The 19,179-nt window shown below is 49.5% G+C and overlaps 1 protein-coding gene and 1 long non-coding RNA gene across 3 annotated transcripts in view; one reads left to right on the forward strand and one right to left on the reverse strand.

Moving 5' to 3' along the window:
• Positions 1 to 3,259: 3,259 nt before the first annotated feature.
• LOC142003094 (uncharacterized) lies at positions 3,260 to 5,689 on the forward strand. The gene is made up of 2 exons (XR_012642789.1): positions 3,260 to 3,574; positions 4,842 to 5,689. It is a non-coding gene; the product is annotated as an uncharacterized LOC142003094 (long non-coding RNA).
• A 1,828-nt stretch (positions 5,690 to 7,517) lies between these two features.
• Positions 7,518 to 19,179, reverse strand: part of EIF4B (eukaryotic translation initiation factor 4B) — a 30,275-nt gene continuing 18,613 nt past the window's right edge. For both annotated transcript variants that reach the window (XM_074979763.1, XM_074979764.1), the window contains exons 4-15: positions 17,217 to 17,333; positions 16,955 to 17,009; positions 16,039 to 16,179; positions 14,831 to 14,950; positions 13,373 to 13,552; positions 12,953 to 13,190; positions 12,476 to 12,585; positions 11,762 to 11,978; positions 11,339 to 11,394; positions 9,754 to 9,859; positions 8,632 to 8,704; positions 7,518 to 7,697 (exon numbers count right to left, since the gene is read on the reverse strand). In XM_074979763.1, coding sequence (XP_074835864.1) covers positions 7,617 to 7,697; positions 8,632 to 8,704; positions 9,754 to 9,859; positions 11,339 to 11,394; positions 11,762 to 11,978; positions 12,476 to 12,585; positions 12,953 to 13,190; positions 13,373 to 13,552; positions 14,831 to 14,950; positions 16,039 to 16,179; positions 16,955 to 17,009; positions 17,217 to 17,333 — 1,494 coding nt within the window. In that variant the 3' untranslated portion in view covers positions 7,518 to 7,616. The remainder of the gene's footprint in view (positions 7,698 to 8,631; positions 8,705 to 9,753; positions 9,860 to 11,338; positions 11,395 to 11,761; positions 11,979 to 12,475; positions 12,586 to 12,952; positions 13,191 to 13,372; positions 13,553 to 14,830; positions 14,951 to 16,038; positions 16,180 to 16,954; positions 17,010 to 17,216; positions 17,334 to 19,179) is intronic.

The following is a 19,179-nucleotide window of genomic DNA, read 5'->3' on the forward strand; positions in this document are numbered from 1 at the left end:
AGCCCAGGGACTGCGCACAGAGTTCTGATTGTGCAAGCAAAGGCAGATTGGGCTGGCTCCTCCTGCAAGATACAGAATTAAATCAGGCCCCTAGGTGATTAAAAATAATAATGAAAAGCAGTAGACAAGGCCAAGCATGTTCTCAGCTCAGTGCCATCAGGAAGCCAAAAAAATCCCAGCGTTGCCCGTTCCAGCTTCCAGCACAAATGTACAAGAGGCAGCCCAGGGAGCAAACATCCTGTTCCCAGCCTCAGGACCTCCGAGGGCCTGCCAGGAACTTGAGGTTTCATAAGTGCTGTGCAAGAAACAGGCTTTGCTGCCGATTGGCAGCCCCTGGTGCTCAAATGCGAGGGAAGGAGGCACATCGGTGGGTGTGTGTCTGCCTGCACAGGGATAAAAGCCCTGCAGCATGGCTGGGGCTGGCATGTCTGCTGCCTTGTGCTCATGGGCTAAACATTTCTGTGTATACGCTTGGCTCTGGAAGCCCCAACCCTCGCAGGGTCCCTGACCTTGTTTCTTGTAAACTGAGCGCTTGAGTGGCTGCCCAGCTGATTAGCAGAGCACCCACAGCACCCAGTCAGCAGCACGTTTCTACTGGCAGTATGCATCCACAGGTGCCTTGGTGCACAATAAAATTTATTCTGCCCATGGATGGAAAAAATTAGTGGGATTTTAAGCTCAGTTTCCAGCCCAAGCCTGAATGCCTACATGGCCGTTCTGCAGCCCAACACCCTGAGCTCCGTGAGGCAGATGGCTTAGGTCCCCTGGGAGTTGATCACTATATAAACACTCTGCAAGCAAATTGAATTCTGTTCCCCTCCACTGCTATATTACTGGAGCACCAGTCCTCCATCTTTCTCCCCACGCCAAGGACAGAGGGAGGGCTATTTCCCTGCTTACAAACGGAGAACGGACTCATCTTGATGCCAAGTGGCAGACAGGTACCCGCTGGCTGTGCCTCATCTCCCGGGACCACCACAGATCCAGGAACGCTGCCCTGGAGCACGCCTCTCGCTGTAGACACCCATGCATGTGTTAGCTCCAATACTAACCAGGAGCTTGCAGAGACTTCAGAAAGAGATTAAGAGGAAGTTGGGGAAGTGATCCTATTTTCACTCCAGAGGGATGCTGGGAAGACACAGGGGTTAGTGCGTACCTATGACTAACCTGCACAGAGAGCGCCAAGCCGGCCGGGGCTTGGAAAGCAGAGCTTACATTGCCAGAGGAGCAAGGGAGCCAATCAGCAGGGGGAAGTGGCTGATGGAGCATTAGGGGCAGGCACTAGTGAGATGCCTCACGCATCTCACTAGGCTGGAAACACCTGAGGAGCCAAAGAGACTTAGGTGCCTAGCAGATCTCCCAAAGACCCTGGGGTGCTTCTGAATAGCCCAGCAGGGACCCAAGCCGCATTCCCCCTAATTTTTTCCACCCATGAGCAGAATATATTGCGTGCCAAGGCATGTATGGATGTGCACCACCAATAGAAGCACAGGCTGTCAGCTATGGGGGCTCTGCTAAGCAGCTGGGCAGCACCTGGATCTCTCCTAGGTGGCCACTCAAGCGCTCAGGGTACAGGGAACACTCAACCTGAGTACCAGTGAAAAACTGGCTCTGATCCTCCCATTGTCAGTGGAGGTTAGGAACCTAAGCACCTTCGAGGTAGGGGACCTTCATGATTTGCCCAGGGTCACAAACCGGCCACACCGGGGAGAGCATCAACAGACCACGAGGCCGTCCCAGCTTAGTAGCCTAACCCCTGGCTCCCTCTTTTCACTGGTCTAGCATTTGCAATGCTGCTGCGGTGGAGCGATTGCAAGGACTCAATCCTACGGATCAAAAAGCACAACGCTGGCTCAACTCTTACAGCTTAGCTCAGCTAGAAATGCTGCAGCAGTGCAGCCTAAGGGTTCTTCCATTAGCAAGGGAGGGCCATTTCCCCATGAGGCGGTAACTAGGTCAAGGGACCTCGCCCTGTCTCCACAGGGATTTCAGGCCAGTTTCACTGTGTTGTTTGGGGCTGCCCATTTTTCACGCCCACAATGAACATAGCTGGGTCGATCTCATTTTCCAGTATAGACCAGCCCCTAGTCACCCTCCTTCCTGAATTAGGCTTCACTAGTTATATCTGGTTTGCAAGAGTTCAGTGCAGCTCAGGGATTGACCGACTCCCCCGAACTGCTCTAAGTCAGCAGGAGATTAATTTTTAAACGCTGAAGGATGGCAGCAGTTTTGATGGGTTGAGAGGTGCCCACATGGCATCTCTGTTCTGCCCCCTTGGCTACGAAAAGGACATGAATTAATTGAATCAGCCCGAGCCACTGGATTTTAAAATCAGCGGTGGGCAACATGCAACATTGGCTGCCTGCCTCCCCCAGCTGCCCCTTCCCTCTATACAACTCTCCTGCAGTAGGGCACTGGAGCCCCACACTTTGTATTCCTTCCCTGCCCAGCACTTTTAGAGCACCATGAATCAGCTGTTCAAGCTCTGAGAGGGAGGGGGAAAAGCAGGAATGAGCAAGTTCATGATGCTCTGAAAGTGCCCGAAGGGCAAGAGAGAAGCAAAAGTGCACAGCTCGTGTGCCAGGTCTGGGGACAGGAGGCAGAGAAGGGGCATAGGACACAGGACTTCTGGGATGAGCAGGCTGCTTTGAGCTTGAGATTTGACAGGATGACTGTGTTCCATGCAGGAAGCCAAAGCCGCTTCTTTGGGGTCACTTATGGTGCAGAACTGATGTGGGAAGGTCCAAAGGGATCAGAGCCACTCTGCAGCCTTTTGGAAACACACAGGCACACAAACTGGGAGGCAGCCCACCATCGGGTTCAGCAGTAGTTGACACTAAGGAGGCTGGGGAGTGGGGCCAAGGTGTATGCAAACAGTAGCTTACGGAAGAGGGGAAAACAAAAAACCAAAAAGATAAAAGGCCCACACGATCTTAGAGGTGTGAGCCAAATGCTATCCACCAGGGCAGAGCCTGTGCCTAAGGAAGCGGGCCCGGGAACATTCTTGCACCCTGGTGCACAACGCAGACCAGCAATGTGGCCAGCAGAATACAGACACAAATGCTGGGCATCCAGCCATTGAACTGTCTGCTAGAGCTCCACCTCACTGGGGATAAAAGGAATTAAGGGATCCAGAACAGTCTCCACCAGCACAGCAAACTGGTGCCAGGAGAGAGGCGCCTGAGAGGAACAAGAGAAGATGGATCGCTTCCTCAAAAGCAGGTTTGGTTCCATTGCGTTAAGATGGGCAGGTCTGCTCTGGAGGCAGCTGTATGTTCTCAGACTGAATTACCCCTTCGTTTTGGATTACAAGGGCTGCTGGGTTTTGCCCCTTGCATTCGTCTTGCAGAACTGACTAGAGCGAGAACACTGACTGGATTACATGCCTCCTGGAACATAACCCAAATTCCTCAGTCCAGATCAGACTGCCAATGCATCCATTTCTGGCAACAGCAGGGCACTGGAAGGCGAAACCTGGCCTGCAAGGGACTTTGCTGCTGCTAGTTCCAGATTGACTGAAAGCCTGCCGGAGTTGACAAGGCTGACTGGTCCACCTCCAGCTGTTTTGTGCCAGGTAAGCAGTTTCATCTAGAACCAAAACATGAAGCCCCCATAGATGTTAGAATCACAGAATGCGAGAACTGCAAGGGATCTTAAGAGATCATCAAATCCAGTCCCCCACTCTTATGGCCAGACCAGGCACAATACAGACCACACCTGGCAGATGTTTGTGTAACTCACTCTTAACTGTGTCTAATCCTGGAGATTCCACAACCTTCCCAGGGAATTTATTCCAGTGCTTAATCACCCTGAGAGGAATTTTTTTTCTCTAATGTCCAACCTAAGCTTCCCTTACTGCAATTTAAGCCCATTGCTCCTTGTCCTATCAGAAGCTAAGGAGAACATTCTCTCTCACGCCTCCTTTTGACACCCTTTTATGTCCCTTCTCAGCCTTCTCTTTACCACACTAAACAAACCCCGTTCTTTTAATATTCTCATATAGGTCATTTTCTAGCCCTTTCATCCTTTCAGTTCCTCTTTGCTGGACCCTCTCCAATTCCTCCACCTTTTTCCTGAAATGGGGTCCCCAGAACTGGACACAATACCCCAATTGAGGCCTAAACAGAGTGGAACAGAAAAAATGGCTTCTTGTGTCTTTCTCACCACAACATTCCTTTTAAAGCATCCCAGAATCATGTTTGCTTTTTTTTTTGTGCGCAAGTGACACTATTGACTCATACGCAGCTTATGGTCCACTATGACCCCTAGATCCCTTTCTACAATACTCCTTCCTAGAAAGTCACCTCCCATTCTGCGTGTGTGAAACTGTTCGTTCCTCCTTACATGGAGCACTTTGCATTTGTCCTTATTGAACTTCATCCCAGTTACCTCAGACCATTTCGAATTCTGACCCTATCCTCCAAAACACTTGCAACCTTGCCCAGCTTGGTGTCATCTGCAAACTAAATAAGCGTATTCTCTCCACCATTATCTAAACTGTTGAAGATGATATTGAACAGAACTGGCCTCAAAACTGTCCCCCCTGTGAAACCCTTTATTTCCATCCAGCATGACTGTGAACCATTAGTAACTACTTTGAATGATTATCCAACCAGTTATGCACACACTTGATTAGCAGCCCATCTAGGCTGCATATTCCTAGCTTACCGATAGGTGCTCATTCAATATTGTATCACATACTCTACTAAAGTCTATGTATACCACTTCCACTGGCTCCCCTTTATCCACAAGGCTCCTTATCCTATCAAAAAAACCTAGCAGGTTGGTTTGATATTTGTTCTTGACAAACTCATGCCATTACCTATCACCTTATCTTCCAGATGTTTGCAGATGGCTTCCTTAGTTGTTTGCTCCCCTACCCTTGAAGTTAAGCTGAAAATTTCAACTACCTTCCTCTTCAACATAAAAGTTCCAATGAAAAAACGGTTAAGGGCACCATCAAGAGGCCTTGTGCAGTTTCTCTTGGAATAAACCAAAACCTCATTACGGAAAGTGAGCAAGGACGGTTAATGCCTCCCTCCTGTGGCTACCCAACATCAGTGCGGGATGATCAAGTCAGACATGAGTAACAATTAAAGAAGAGGAAGGTTGCAATGCAGAAAAAGGTCCCACTATTCTCACATCAACCCAGGCAAAATTTCTACTCTCCTGACCACAAAGAGAACTTCCTTAGTTTTGAACAACAAGAAGCCCTGGGGCACCTTAAAGGACAGATTTATTGGAGCATAAGCTTTCACGGGAAAAGACCCACTTCGTCAGATGGATCAGTCTGGAACAGAAGCTGGTGTGGGTGTTTCTACAGGAAATGTTACAGAACTGTCCAGTCTGCTTTGGAAAGTGGGCATTTAAAGGGACAGCACCTAGCAAAGAGTTCAGGGTGCAAGACTGAAGGCTCCAACTCCAAATGGAGGATGAGAGAGACTTGCAAATGATTTGGGCATTAGCAGGTATTTTAAAGATTAGTTTTATTTGGAGGAAAACAAAACAAAAAAAACCCAAAACAAAACCAAAAAGGGGAATTTTACATAATAAAAACACATCTCCCAGGAAGTCCACTACAGATTACAAATCATTTTCATAGAAGATATTTTTGTACAAATTTTACATGTCTTCAGAATGTGTAAAATGCAACTCAATCAGCATGACCCTGTCCTGACAGTAGAGGAGGGGGTGGGGAGAGAGAATGCTTTTTTTCAGATGCAATGTAGTGACCGTTATCTCAAGTCCAGTCCCTGTGTTATCTAGACCAATGCAATACTGCAGTTGCAGTTCAGCTCTGCTCTTCCCACCATGCTTGTTGGAGCACGGTCTATTTGTCCTGACACCTCAGATTTCGTTTTTTCTTTTTTTCCCTTCTTTTTTTAAAAAAAGCTAGCTAAAAAGTCACTGATATAACCAACCACCTGCAACTTTCCATCAATGTATTAAGTCCAGCGCCTGATGCAGTGAGCTGTGCTTTGGTGGGTTTGACCAGAAGAGAGACAGTCCTAAGCCATACGCATTTGTGCAACCCCCAACTAAGGAAAAAGGCAATGATTGCTGAATGGGCGCACACACCCTGTAAGTCATGCGAGTATTGCCCCAGTCTTGAAATCTGGACATGCTACACCATTAACAGGTTCTTTTGCAGAACAGTATTCTTTAGGTGGTGAAGCCTTTGTGCTGGCTTGACTATGCCACAAAATGACCACAACTCTGCCATCAGCTCAGGAAATCTAGTGAGGGTGAATTAAAACAGCTAAAAACTTAGAATTCAACTTTAAGAGCTCACCAGCGCTAGGCCAGCAAGTATTTTGGGACTGGAGAATCTCTCCTCAGTGAATGTTTGGGTCAGGTATTACCTGCACAAGGGCCTACGCTACCAATGCTGTCTGCTTGTCCAAGTGGAGGGACATAGACAAGCAGATACAAAAGGGGCAGGAGACCAATTTAGCGGCACAGATGTGAGGCCTGTTCCCAGCACCCAGAAACAGCATCGAGACCATTAGCCCATTCTCCCAAGCATCCTACATACCCAACCTGAAGAGGGAGCTCTCAATCAAGGAGGAGGTGCTAATTAAAATGTGTGAAGAGGTGTGGGGCGGGGGGAGCAACATCTGGTGATTGAAGAGGTGGGGAGAACAAGGCCAAGGAAGGGAGAAGAGATTCCAAGGGGGAGACACATACCAACCCAAGTGAAGAAGCCCGCTCCCAAAAGGTTTGTCAGTCCCAGCCAGGTTCGGAGGACAGGGGAGTCAAGTGTTTGTGCCTCCACAGGGAGGACTTTGACAACGCCGCTCGTAGGGTCAGCACCGGAGGCTCTCTACTGCCCAGGGGCTGCAGCTCATATTCACTGGCAAGCCTGCCTGTTCTTTCCTAGTTCCATTGGCCTGACCTGGTGCATCACTTCCAGACACAACCATATAAAGCTGCATACTCTCGGGGCTTTCATTTCCCAGAGACGGGAACAGTACCAACCCGTCCCGCTCCACCCACCCCTTAACATCTCACCCCTTCCTCCACTGGTAGGACGGAGTCTTCTCCTTCCCTAGTGCACTGAGTAGTGCTCTGCATTGCACTAGATTTCGCAAAGGAAGGAGAGCTGGCTGTTTAAGGAAGGAAGCTAGAATAACCTCATGGACTAGATACCCTACCTTGAAGGTGATCGTTTATTAAGGTAACATTGCAGAATTCATCCATTTAGGCTAGCAAGATGAGGGAGAAAAGCCAGTTCTTCCTTAATTAGCTGTCCTACTGCCCAATATGCTCAAGCTTCTCCGAGACACCCGTCTGGCTAACGTGTTAAACGTCCACGCTAGGTGACAGGGCCTAAGCTCCCGTCACACCGGAAAGCCACACTGAGTCGCCCTTTTCCTTTTAAAACTTGCACTTCTCTCTCGCTACACTTCGCAGAGATTCTCCAGTTAGTTCAATACTTTAAAGGCTGCAGCAGCATGCAAGAGAAATGGTTTCCTTTTGTTTTGTGTTTAAAGTTTAAGAAAGGTCTCCAGGAGATGCTGAGTTTTACGTTTTATTTCTGTCTCGTCTGGTTTGGTTTGCTTTTCCTATGTTCCTGGGTGACAATCGGCTAGGAGACAGAGCAGGGTCTGGAGATTTTAATCAGTGTAATTGTCTTCCTCCACTTCATCTTCGCCATCCACTGCCAGAGCAGCGTACTTGCTAACGTAGCTGAACTTCTGCAAGAAATACAGCTGGTTAAACGCAGAATGAAGTAATGGGTCAGCTACTCTACAGCCCCTCTGCAACAAGGAGTGCAGGAGCCTAACTCTTTAGTTTGGATACAGCCTTTCATGGAAGAAACTCACCCAGCTCCCACAACCTACAAAAGGTTTTTATGTATTTATACCCCAACACCTCTCATCATGGCAACCAGGCATTCCATTGTCAGTGGCAGACAGCCCATAACCCACTGGGGCTCTGCCTGCAGGCCACAGGCTCCCTTGCCGGCCTCCTCCCCGACATGCATCTCATGCACTGCGACAGTGGGGTCCCACCTTCTGAACACCACCTGTCCCTTTCTCCCAATGCTTTCAGAGGTGTCTTGAATCATCTGATTCATGCTCCATCTCCACTCTTCCCCCTCCCTCCCAGACCTGGAATGCCATGAATCCGCTGTTTCAGTTCTGGGAGGGTTAAAGGGCAGGTGGGGATGGCGCACAAAAATCAGGTGGCTTGCATGCTCTGAAAGCACTGGCAGTGGGAGAGCAGGGAAGTTCATGGCCCCAGTGCCTCACTGAGAGGCACGGGGAAGAGACCATGAGGCAGCAGGTGGAAGCCCGATTGGGCACAGGCTGCTGCAGCCCACGGAAGTGAAGGCAGGCCACTCACGCAGCCCACCCACCATTGGTGACTGTCCCTCCCTGAGCCGGGTGCTTCCCCAACCATGAGATTACCTTCCCACATGAGAGATGGGAAGTGGAAGAGGCTCATTTTACAGACAGGGAATAGAAAAGGAGGAGGAGACTGAACTCAGGAAGTCCACGTAAAAAGGCAGGAATCAAACCCAGGTTTCTGAAATCTCAGTTCAGCATCTCATGCCCCAAGGCCAGCCTTCCTCCCACCCCGGGCTGCTCTGCACTTTATGCAGAGGCTAGTAGATTAAATGCTTACAGAGGCTGTATTCTCGTCGGTTTTCTTTGGCTCAGATGCAGATTGCGAATCATGATCGGTCTTGCTTTCTTTCCTGCAAGAGTCAGATCACCACTTGAACAGGGAGTTCGCTTAGCTGAAAGAGCTTCTAATGGAGCCAATGCGCTGTTACCAGGCTACAGCTGGGCTCACTACAGATGCATGCTGGATTTGAAAAGGAGTTTCTTCCAACCAAGGAGAGCAAATGCTCAATTTCACATGAAACCTGCAGGCAGCAGTTACTGTTTTACCCAGGTTGGCTCTCGGCCCAGTGCTGACGGCTGATCTGACACAGCATACAATCACTCCAGTTAAGGAGGGACACTGGCTTTGTAGATCCCCTGCAGGGGAACTAGGCAGCACATGTCTACTTCTGGTGATGAAGAAGCTTGTGTAGCTATTTCAGTGACCACTGCTAGACGATTAGAGCAGTTGGTGGATGAATGGTGCCCTGTCCTACCTCCAAGGGCTCGGCTAGGACACACTCAGCTCTCTCTGAAATCAGACCTTTCACACAAAAGCCACCGGTATAAATAGTCTAGAAAAACTTAGGGACTTGAGAAAGGAGAGAGGTAACTGGCCTTGCTGGTAGCAGCATGACTGGGGGCAGAGCAAAGGGAGAGCTCCAGACAAGGTGTGTAGGGAATGCAGGAGTAGATGTACTGGGTTGAATCTTCACTTTCTGGTGAAGTCCCAAAATAAGCACTCTGCTGTTAGTAAGAACTAAAAATCACATTTGGCTCAGGTGCTGCAGTGTTTTAAAAACACTTGGCAAGGTCTACTGCAACGGACCCCCCCGCCCCCTGCTAGTTGTTCTGATGTCCAACTGGAGATCAAGGAGTCATGCTCCTTGGTCCCAGAATAGAAGCATCAGCATTACTGATGAGGCAAACGCTGCTCAGTACACAGAAGTCTGCCATTATCTGAGGCCCCACAGCAGTGCAGAAGGTCAAATGCTCTACACCTGCAGGGCAGGTCCAATGGGGCTGGTGCCTGACAATGGAATGCTGCTTAGATCTGAAAAAGTCATCACCCCCCCATGTGGAACCAGGCCTGGCAGGAAGGAAAAGGGAAGATGCAGCATCCCAAGACAGACGGACGTACCTATCTGAATCTTGCCAGTGATCTCTGCTGCCTCCGTCTCCTGGGCCACCCCTACTTCGACCCTTCAGAACACTCTCCTTCAGCTCATCTGGTTTGTTCTCATCTCCTGAAGAAAAAAGGGCCGATGAAAACTTCCTGCTAACATAGCAAAATCTCAACCAAACCCGCGTATCTGAACAGCTCTAGTGCAGCCAGCTGGGGGGCTCTCGCCTGCCACACACTATATGTCAGGTGGACCCAACCGCTGCACACACAAAGTTCTGTCCTGCATTTAAGCCCTTAGCCTGTGATACATATAGTACCAACACTACCCCAAGCAGCTTACAGTGAAGGCCCCAAAACACTGTCTCTTCAATCCCAGCTTGCCTGTTACCTGCTCTCCTACATAGGCAGCAAAAGGGCTGAGCATTCATGTCCCAAGAGATACTTTTTCAGCTCCACTGGCCCCTTTGACTTTCCCTCTCTTAGGCTTCCCCTTGCCTTCCAGTTTCCTCTTTTGTTCAGCAGGTCTTCTCTGACACCCTATCATTTAAGTGGCTTCCATGTCAAGTTGGATTTCAGAGTTTGTCCATGACTTGCTTCAGCATTTTATGAAATCCCCTTTCTAGAGCTTGGATCCCAAAGGCAGTGTTGAGCACCCCTTCTCCCGCCACCCTCCCGGGGGAAATGAAGGTAAATTACATTATTTGGGAGCTACTTCTTGAACCTACTCCCATGTGCTACGTAAGATTACGGCCTCCTTATATATGCGCTAAAACTCACTGCTTTCTAACTGCCTCCTATACAAGTTGTAGCCACCAGAATTGTGCACAGGACATGCATCTGTTCCCTCGGCTGTTAATTCAGTACTTCTCAGGTTCATTCTATACCCGTCCTCCTCCTTCCCAATGCACAAGGCTCTGCAGCCCGGGAAATTAAGTTTTCCAGAGCACAGAAGACCCCAACAGAAATACGGACTACAATTTCACACAAGACAGTTACTCCAGGCAGACGGTTTTCCCTTGCAGCTGGACAGACATCTATAAAAATGAGTGTGTGAATACAGTCTGAAGGAACTGTGCTTCTGCAGCCATCAATACAGGGAGACTGCTGCCCTCTACTGTCCCACAGAAGAGCTTACAGTCACTTCAAGTTAAACTAAAGAGCTTTTTAACCAGGTGGTCTTGCTGCGATCAACAAGCCATATGAACAATAAAAATTCCCAGACCTCTTACAACCCCTACACTCATTTGTGCTAATGCCATGCAGGGCACACCCAGGCTACCTAGAAGATAGGCTTGGTCAGGGTCTTCAAGTTGGATTTCACATATCTGGTAGAGACGCATGAAACTGAACTACCTGGGGCAGCAGTCGATCCCTGTACTCCTCAATATCGTGAGGCGTTAGGAAGGTCGATGGCAGATTTTCTCACATCGACCTCCCACTGTGAAGATGGCCAGGTAATTAGATTACAGATGAGTCAGTTCTAGCTACACAACTATCATACTTAGAACCACTTATCTATAATTGACTTATCTGCCTGTAGCTAAAGGCACCAAATTAGGGAGCCAAAGAGTTATTCCAGTTGCACAAAGCATGACCATACCTTTCCTAGGTGCTGCTCTATCCTCAGGTGGCTGGGCTGGCACTGCCTGCCTGTTGCTAGGGGAAGAAAAAGAAGTATGTGAGCATGACATGATGGACCCAGCATCCTTTGATGGGTGCTCGGGATAATGCTGACTTTGAGAGCTATTTGCTTGATGATGAACCTCCAGCTGTGGGGTTCCTAAAAAACTCAGCAGCCACTTGAGGGTCATAAAAGAGCCAACAAGAAGTGCCCAAACCAGACTCAAAAGGTAAGGGCCATTCCCTGGAGCTAAGCTCTACAAGGTGCATCATATGCTGTATTTGCCATGGTTTCAGGAGAACAGAACAGCAGCTCATCCCTACAGGAGTTTTATCTCCCTCCTGGTATGCATCTTGGGATGGCGAGTCAGACCCTGAGCAGGCGGTCAGTACCAACACTCACCTTGTGGGAGAACGCTGCTCTGTGTCAGAGCTCAGGGAGCGGGCAGGGGGGTTGCTGCTGCGTTTAACCCAGGCATTCTCCTTGGGGGGTGGTGCTGGCATCACCTTCAGAGGGAGCTTCTCTTCCTTGGGGTTCTTGGAGGTGGGAGATGGGGCATCATCCTCTTTGCTGAAGGTTTCATTTTCTAAGGATTTCTCACTCTCTCTCCTTCGTGTGGCTGCAAGTGCAGGAGATGGCAGTGGACAGGCAAGACTTTCCCCAAACTTACCCAACTCAAGGGAGGTGATCTGGACACGTCCCTGACTATTTTCATCTGGGTAGCCTGGCTCATTGGCTTCAATGGCCCCTTAACTCTGTAGGGCTCTTGCCTATCTGAGGCCAGAGGGTTTGACTTGACATGACACTGCCCACAAGTTACCTGAGGAGCAGTTCTTACCAAGCAAGAGACCACTAAAATCTGATTGCTACAGCAGCCGAGGGGCGAGGCCACACAGAGCACCTGCTCTGCTGCAGACCAGGTTGAGGGTACGCTGTGATATTAGAGGCTGTATGTACACCCTACACACACCCCCCTCTCCTCACTCCCGCAGAATACTGACAGGATCTTTCTTCATAAACATCCAGGGGCTTTCAACAGCTGGGGGGCTAAGTGGGCGAAAGGAGAAACAGGAAAGAGAAGCAGATGAGCTCCAAGCCATCCTGGCCCTGACTTACTTCTTCCCGTGGGACCTGTTCCCACTGTCGAGCCGGTGTTCCCAGTCTGTGAGGACTCACTCCCTGTCCGTGACCGCTCCTGGTTCTCTTCGCTTCGCCAGCTAGGGTGCCTGCCACAGAGAGGGGGCGTCAAATCTCAACTAACCGAAGGTGCCGTAAGAACTGGCACAGGGATGGAAGAGAGGGGGCAAAGGGCTCCCCTGCACTGCAAAGCTGGGAAAGGCGGTACAAATTCCTCATGCTTCCCATCTGCTGATTGTGGAAGGGACCCCCTTTCAGATAGATGGGCAGCCCAAAGCAGACATTAAAAGCTTTAACCAAAGCAAGATTAGAACCCATACCTCACAGCCCAGGCTACACCACGCTTAGCGTGCCCACCTTCAGAGGCAGGATGTAGTCAGTGGGGCAGTCTACACGCGTGCAGTTGGGAAGCTCATGCAGAGAGCTTCTCCTATTGGTATCCCAGCCCCCTCCTACCTCTCGCGCGGCCGCCTTTCTAGCCTTGGTTTATCATCCTCCAGCTGACGCTGTAGCTTCTCCTGCTCCTTCTGTAGCCGCTCTTCCACTTCACGCTCCCTTGCGGCTGTGTCCACAGGCCTGGCACCCCCGAAGATAGAGGCTGCGCGGCTGGACTGGGTGGCAGGGGCCACCGAGGTGTCTTCCTCCTTAGGAGTGCTCCGTGGTTTCAGGTTCAGTTTTGGCCTCTGAGTGGGACCTATGTTGGACAAAGTGGACAGTTACTGAGGGCAAACCCCCACATTATCATCTGCTCAGAACAGGACCATGGGAGACCCAGCTCAGAGAACAGAGGAGAACCATTTGCATTGTCTACCAACCCTCCACGCTCAGCTTCCCTCCAGCTATTCAGTCCACTCCGAGAACGAGCCAAGCCTTTACCTCTATCGTCTCGACGCACATCATCCCGGGAATAGTCATCCCGTGAGCTCCACCTGTCCATCCTATCATCCCTCCTATCATAACGGTCTTCGTAACGGTCACCACCCCCTCTGTAGTCATCGTCCCGACGGTACCCACTGCCAAAGGCTCGCCGGCCGCTGCCCACCCTGGAATCATAGCCTAGAGGAGGAGAGGGAAAGCAGCACTGGTTACTCCCAAGCAACGGAGCATTACATCCAAGGATGAAGTACAGGAAAGGGAGGCCCTTCAAGGTTGAGGCAGCATGCCCTATATAGGCAGGCAAGAAATGGTGAGCTATAGATGCTGCAGCCAACCGAGACACACTGGATTTGCTCTGCCAATGAGCACGGCAAAACTGTGGCAAGGTCTATACGAGACCTGAAAGCTGATTTCAGATACGCAATTCTAGCTATGGCAATTGTGTAGCTAGAACTGATGTTTCGGAAATCGACTTAGTGAAGACAGTCACGTAAGGAAGGTCAATGGGAGAATTTCTCCTGTCTACCTCCCTTACTCCTCACAATAGCGAGGAATACAGGAGTCAGCTGAGGACCCCAGACAGATCGATTTCACACATCTTTGCCAGACGCACAGAGTCAGACTCTGGAAGATTGAATCTTCTTTGAAGTGTAGACAAGCCCTGAAGTAGGTTGGCAAATGTAACATACTTCATCTAGCGCACAAAGGACTAAGTGGACTGCGGCCCACAGGCATACAATGAACGGCTTCCCATGCATCCATGGGTTGTCAGCAGTCTAATCACACAAACCTGAACATCCTATCCTGCCCCTTATCCAAGGCTCTCCCACCCACACCATCCCCACATCCTCCATCGCTTGCTCTGCCACCACCCTCTCATTTTTACCAGGCTGGGGCAGGAGTTTGGGATGTGGCCTCTGGGCTGAGCCTGGGGTAAAGGGTTGGAGTGCAGGGGGAGATCAGGACTGGGGTGCAAGCTCCGGCCCAGCAGCACTTATCTCAGTTTGGCTCCCACACAGCTGCCATTGGTCTGCAACAGCAACCAATGGGAGGTATAGGGGCAGTGCTTGCAGGTAAGGACAATACACGGAGATGCCCAACTTCCTTACCAGAGGCAGCAGGAACATGCTGGCTGCTTCTGGGAGTGGTGCAGACCCACGACAGGCAGGGAACCTGCCTGAACTCTACTACACTGCCAGACTTTTAGCGGACTAAAAATCTCTAACTGCAGTAACCTCTGGGAGGTCAAGATGGATGCCAAGAAATTCCCAGGAAAACTGAGTTGACAACTCTATTCCACTCCCCACTTATGGAATGGAGAACACCCCCAGATCTGGGAACTGCACAATTTCAATTATTTGTCAATAGCTATGAAAGCTCTGGAGAGAACAGACCAACTGACATGCAGAGCTTTATACCCCAAACAATAAGATCACAGAAAAGCCGCTGAAGACATACCACCTCTATCGTAGTCTCTACTACGGTCATCATAACGATCTCTGCCCCCAAAGCGATCCATATCCCTTCGAGGGCCATCACGATACCGGTCTGAATCATAACGATCGCGGTCCCGATATCCTAGAGAGAGACAGACACACACACGTTAGAGGTCAAGGCAGACAGTATTGGACAACTATTTACTATTCCCAGCATGCTGAGGCTTGGTCTACACTAGAGAGTCAACCTCTCCTTGTGCGGCCCCCACAGCACACTGAAAAAACTCCACAACCCACCAGTGCCACAACTGGTTTTGTGCATCTATAAGCCATGGCCAGCATTAGGGGCTGCAAACCAGGCAACTGCCTGGCACCCTGTGCATGAAACACCCCCCACAAGAAGCTACATTGTTCAGGCTTCAGTTTAGTTCCAAGTGGTGAGCTCGGGCCCTGGGCACCAACAAGTCTAACAGTTCCACCTGGTGGATCCCCTGATCGGCTCACATCTCCCATGGAGTCCCAGATCCCTGGCCTACACTACAGATTTCAGCTGCGGCTGTACACTGACTTGACCCTGCACTCTCCCCCTTACCCCCCATGGCCAACCCCCCCAAGGAGCTCAAGTGGCAATGTTCCTATATGTGGCCCAGTTCATTCCTACCTTTGATCACTTGCTGAACTACATATTTCATCAGTTTGTCTATGTCACTTGCCACTACGATAGTGAAGTATTACACACACATTACTCTCAATGGCCCATATGGCAGGGGAACATTACTGCTGCTTTTGCAGATGGTAAACAGAGACATTAAGATGAACTTGCCCGAGGCCATGTAACTAACCTTCTTTCAGAGCTGGGAGCAGACCCCAGATCTCCCGGCCTCAAATATTTGAGTCTACCTATGACTAAATTGGTCGCCCACGCAAGGATACCAAGGTGATGTAGTTTTCCAGAGACACTCTCAGAAAAGGAAGGGTATCACTGGAGTATGTGAGGGGCACCGGAGTTATCCAAAGTCACGTAGCTCAAGTAAGATTTATGTATTAAGCACATCAGACAGCACAGTTTGCTTGCAGTCAAAACTGGTTCCTCAAACTGCAGATCCACCCCAGGAAGCCAATAATTCCCACTAGGGGAGCTAGTCAGCAGGTGGAGCTAACATTTCACAGGTAGTATTTAATGACTAGATACCATGATGGGCATAAAGGGAGGGCATTCAGCCAACTCACTGTCTCCAAAGCTATCTTCGCCCCTACGTGGCGGGTAATCATCAAAGCTATCAGTAGCTGGACGAGCCCTCCAGTCAGTCTCGAATCTCTCAGAGTCTCTGTTGCGATCACGATCTCTGCCAAAGGAGCGATCATCCCTGTCTGCAGGAGGAAGGGAACCAGACAGCAGAGTCAAGCTTGCAAAGTCAAGTCTTTAAGGGCTGTTGTAAAATCCCCAGGGCTGTGCACCAAATGGGAAATCCAGGAATCTGAAATGCTTTGTGACAAATACAGCAGCTCTGCAGTTCAGCAGGATGCCTGGAAGTTAATACAGCAATGGTGATAAGAACCTCTGACTAACCCTTTGGAAGGACAGCCCCAGCCATATCCAGCTAAGATGGGAGGCAGTACGTGGGAGGCCCACCCTAATGTAGCTAATCAGTACCTACCAGCCACTGAACATTCAGGCCGCCCTCTTTGGCAAAGCATGCAGGAGATATGCAAAAGCCTTGGCCCTGCACCAAAGCTGAGAACAGCACGGATGGGCATGGATTTGTGTGCTGCTACTGAAATAGTTAGGCTAGAGGAAGTTAAGGCTGCCAGAGTCAGATGGAGAGCTGACGGGTATGATGCAATGTCCCCTCTAATCTTTCCCACCCATTTGCAAATGTTTTGCATCCATGTGTGGAATACAATTTAGGGGCACCAAGGCATACAAATGTGCACCACCAGGAGAAGCAAAGAACCTAGTTGTGGGTGCTCTGCTATTTAGCAGGGCAGCATCTGAATCTCTTCTGAGCAGCCCCACACACATGCCCAGCTTACAGGGAACACTGGCATGGTATCAAATTTCTCAGCAATCTAATTAAAGGAAGACAGAGATTCAAGTTTATCTGAGCAGCGATGAAAGCTGCTACCTAGTCCAGGCAATTCTCACCTTTATCCTGAGCTTGATCAGCAACATCAACTCGTATCCTTCTGTTCCCTAGAGACTGAACACACAATATGAAACAAGTTAGCCGTTCAGCCCGCAGATGTGGGTGTGCCTAAAAAGTTTGTTTTAAGGGAGCTCTTTGAACATACTAAGGCAGAATGTCTGTTAACTTAGACAGAGAACCACCCCGTGAAGCCATCAGGGGTCTGGAAGCAAGAGATTTGGGAATTGCTGTGAGTCCATTTCTTTACAGGTTCCAACTCACCTCTTCATTGAGGCTCAGCGCTCGCATCAAGGAGTCCAGATCTTCAAACTCAGCATAACCAAAACCTTTCAACCTCTCTGGGTTAGTAGGTTCCCGGGGCAAACGCACAGCACTTATCTGCAGTCAATTGGGAACAGAAAGTAAGTCATTAGAAGGGTCAGGCTCCCCTGAGAAGGATGCACAGGAAGACATGGCTCTGGATTTAACTATGCATTCATCTGGCAGTTCAATGGCACTGGAGAAGGCACGAAGTCTCCAAATGAGATGGAGTTATCCAAAGTCAAGTGACTCCAGCAAGATTTATAAATTAAGCAGGTTAAAACGGCACAGTTTGCTTGCAGGCAAACAAGAGGATTAATATATCAAACACATGGGCCTGGTTCCTGTTTAAAGTGCTGTTATCTGACAACAGCACTTTAGTGACACTAGTGACAGACACTAGTCTGGAGGGAAGAATTTGGCAACAGTACTTTGTGCCCACATGTCAGTCCTGGAGCCTGAAGACCTTTAGCTACCAAATGGGCAAAACATAGGCAGTGGCAAAACAAACTTCCTTGGTATTCCTGGTGAAAACGAGGTCTAGAGCCTCTCAATCTTTAATTACCAACAACAGTAACAACTGCTGCCCCTCCCTCCCCATTTCACATAGAGACTACTGATCAGTGCTGACCTAGATCAAGGTTAGAACCAGCAGCACTAGTCAGAACACTTCGTACTTGCTCAAATGCAACAGCACATCATTATGTATCCCATGTGCACTCTCCCCACCCACAATGAAAGCATCCTGAGAACACCACCCATTTCCACAGCTTACTTAATGCTCTGGATCAAGTCCTCTTTTAAGACCAATTTTTCTAACCTGCATCAATGGAAAGATTCTTCAAAACAAATTAGGGGGAACATGAATGGCAGTTTTATTTCCAGCTGCACAGTTAACTGCAGGCCATGTCTCATTGCTAGGAGGAGTAGCTAACACAATGCTAAACATTAAGGTTTGGGATGCGCAGCTTACAGTACTAAATGTACCTTTCAAAGGCTAAACCAAGTTCTCCCCTTGCATGAACGATTCCCACTCAAACAACGAGACATCTAGATAAGGAAATACGGATTGAATCCTTGGCCCAATAAGATGGACAGAAAGCTGGCTTGATGGTCGGGCCCAACGGGTAGTGGTCAATGGCTCAATGTCTGGATGGCAGCTGGTTTCAAGCGGAGTGCCGCGAGGCTCAGTTCTAGGGTTGGTGTTGTTCAGCATCTTTATTAGTGACCTGGATGAGGGACTGGGTTGCACCCTCAGCAAGTCTGCGGATGACACAAAACTAGGGGGAGAGGTAGATAAGTTGGAGGGTAGAGATAGAATCCAGAGTGACCTGGATAAATTGGAAGATTGGGCCAAAAGAAATCTGATGCGGTTCAACAAGGAGAAGTGTAGAGTCCTGCACCTGGGGCACAAGACTCCCAAGCATTGTTATAGGCTGGGGACCGACTGGCTAAGCAGCACTACAGTGGAAAGGGACCTAGGGGGTGGATGAAAGGCTGGATATGAGTAAACAGTGTGCCCTCGTAGCCAAGAAGCCTAACGGCATATTAGGGTGCATTACAAGGAGCATTTCGAGCAGATCTAGGGAAGTGGTTGTTCCCCTTTATTCGGCACTGGTGAGGCCACATCTGGAATAGTGTGTCCAGTTTTGGGCCCCCCGGTATAAAAAGGACGTGGATGTGCTAGAACAGGTTCGCTGGAGGACAACAAAAATGATTAAGGGCCTGGAGCACAAGACCTATGAGGAGAGGCTGAGGGATTTGGGCTTGTTTAGTTTACAGAAGAGAAGACTTAGGGGTGATTTAATAGCAGCATTCAGCTTCCTGAAGTGGAGCTCTAAAAGGAGGAGGGTGAGAAACTGTTCTCAGTTGTGTCAGATGGCAGAACAAGGAGTAATGGTCTGAAGTTAAAGAGGGAGAGGAG

This window comes from Carettochelys insculpta, chromosome 29 (genome assembly GCF_033958435.1).
Source record: "Carettochelys insculpta isolate YL-2023 chromosome 29, ASM3395843v1, whole genome shotgun sequence".
Lineage (NCBI taxonomy): Eukaryota > Metazoa > Chordata > Testudines > Carettochelyidae > Carettochelys > Carettochelys insculpta.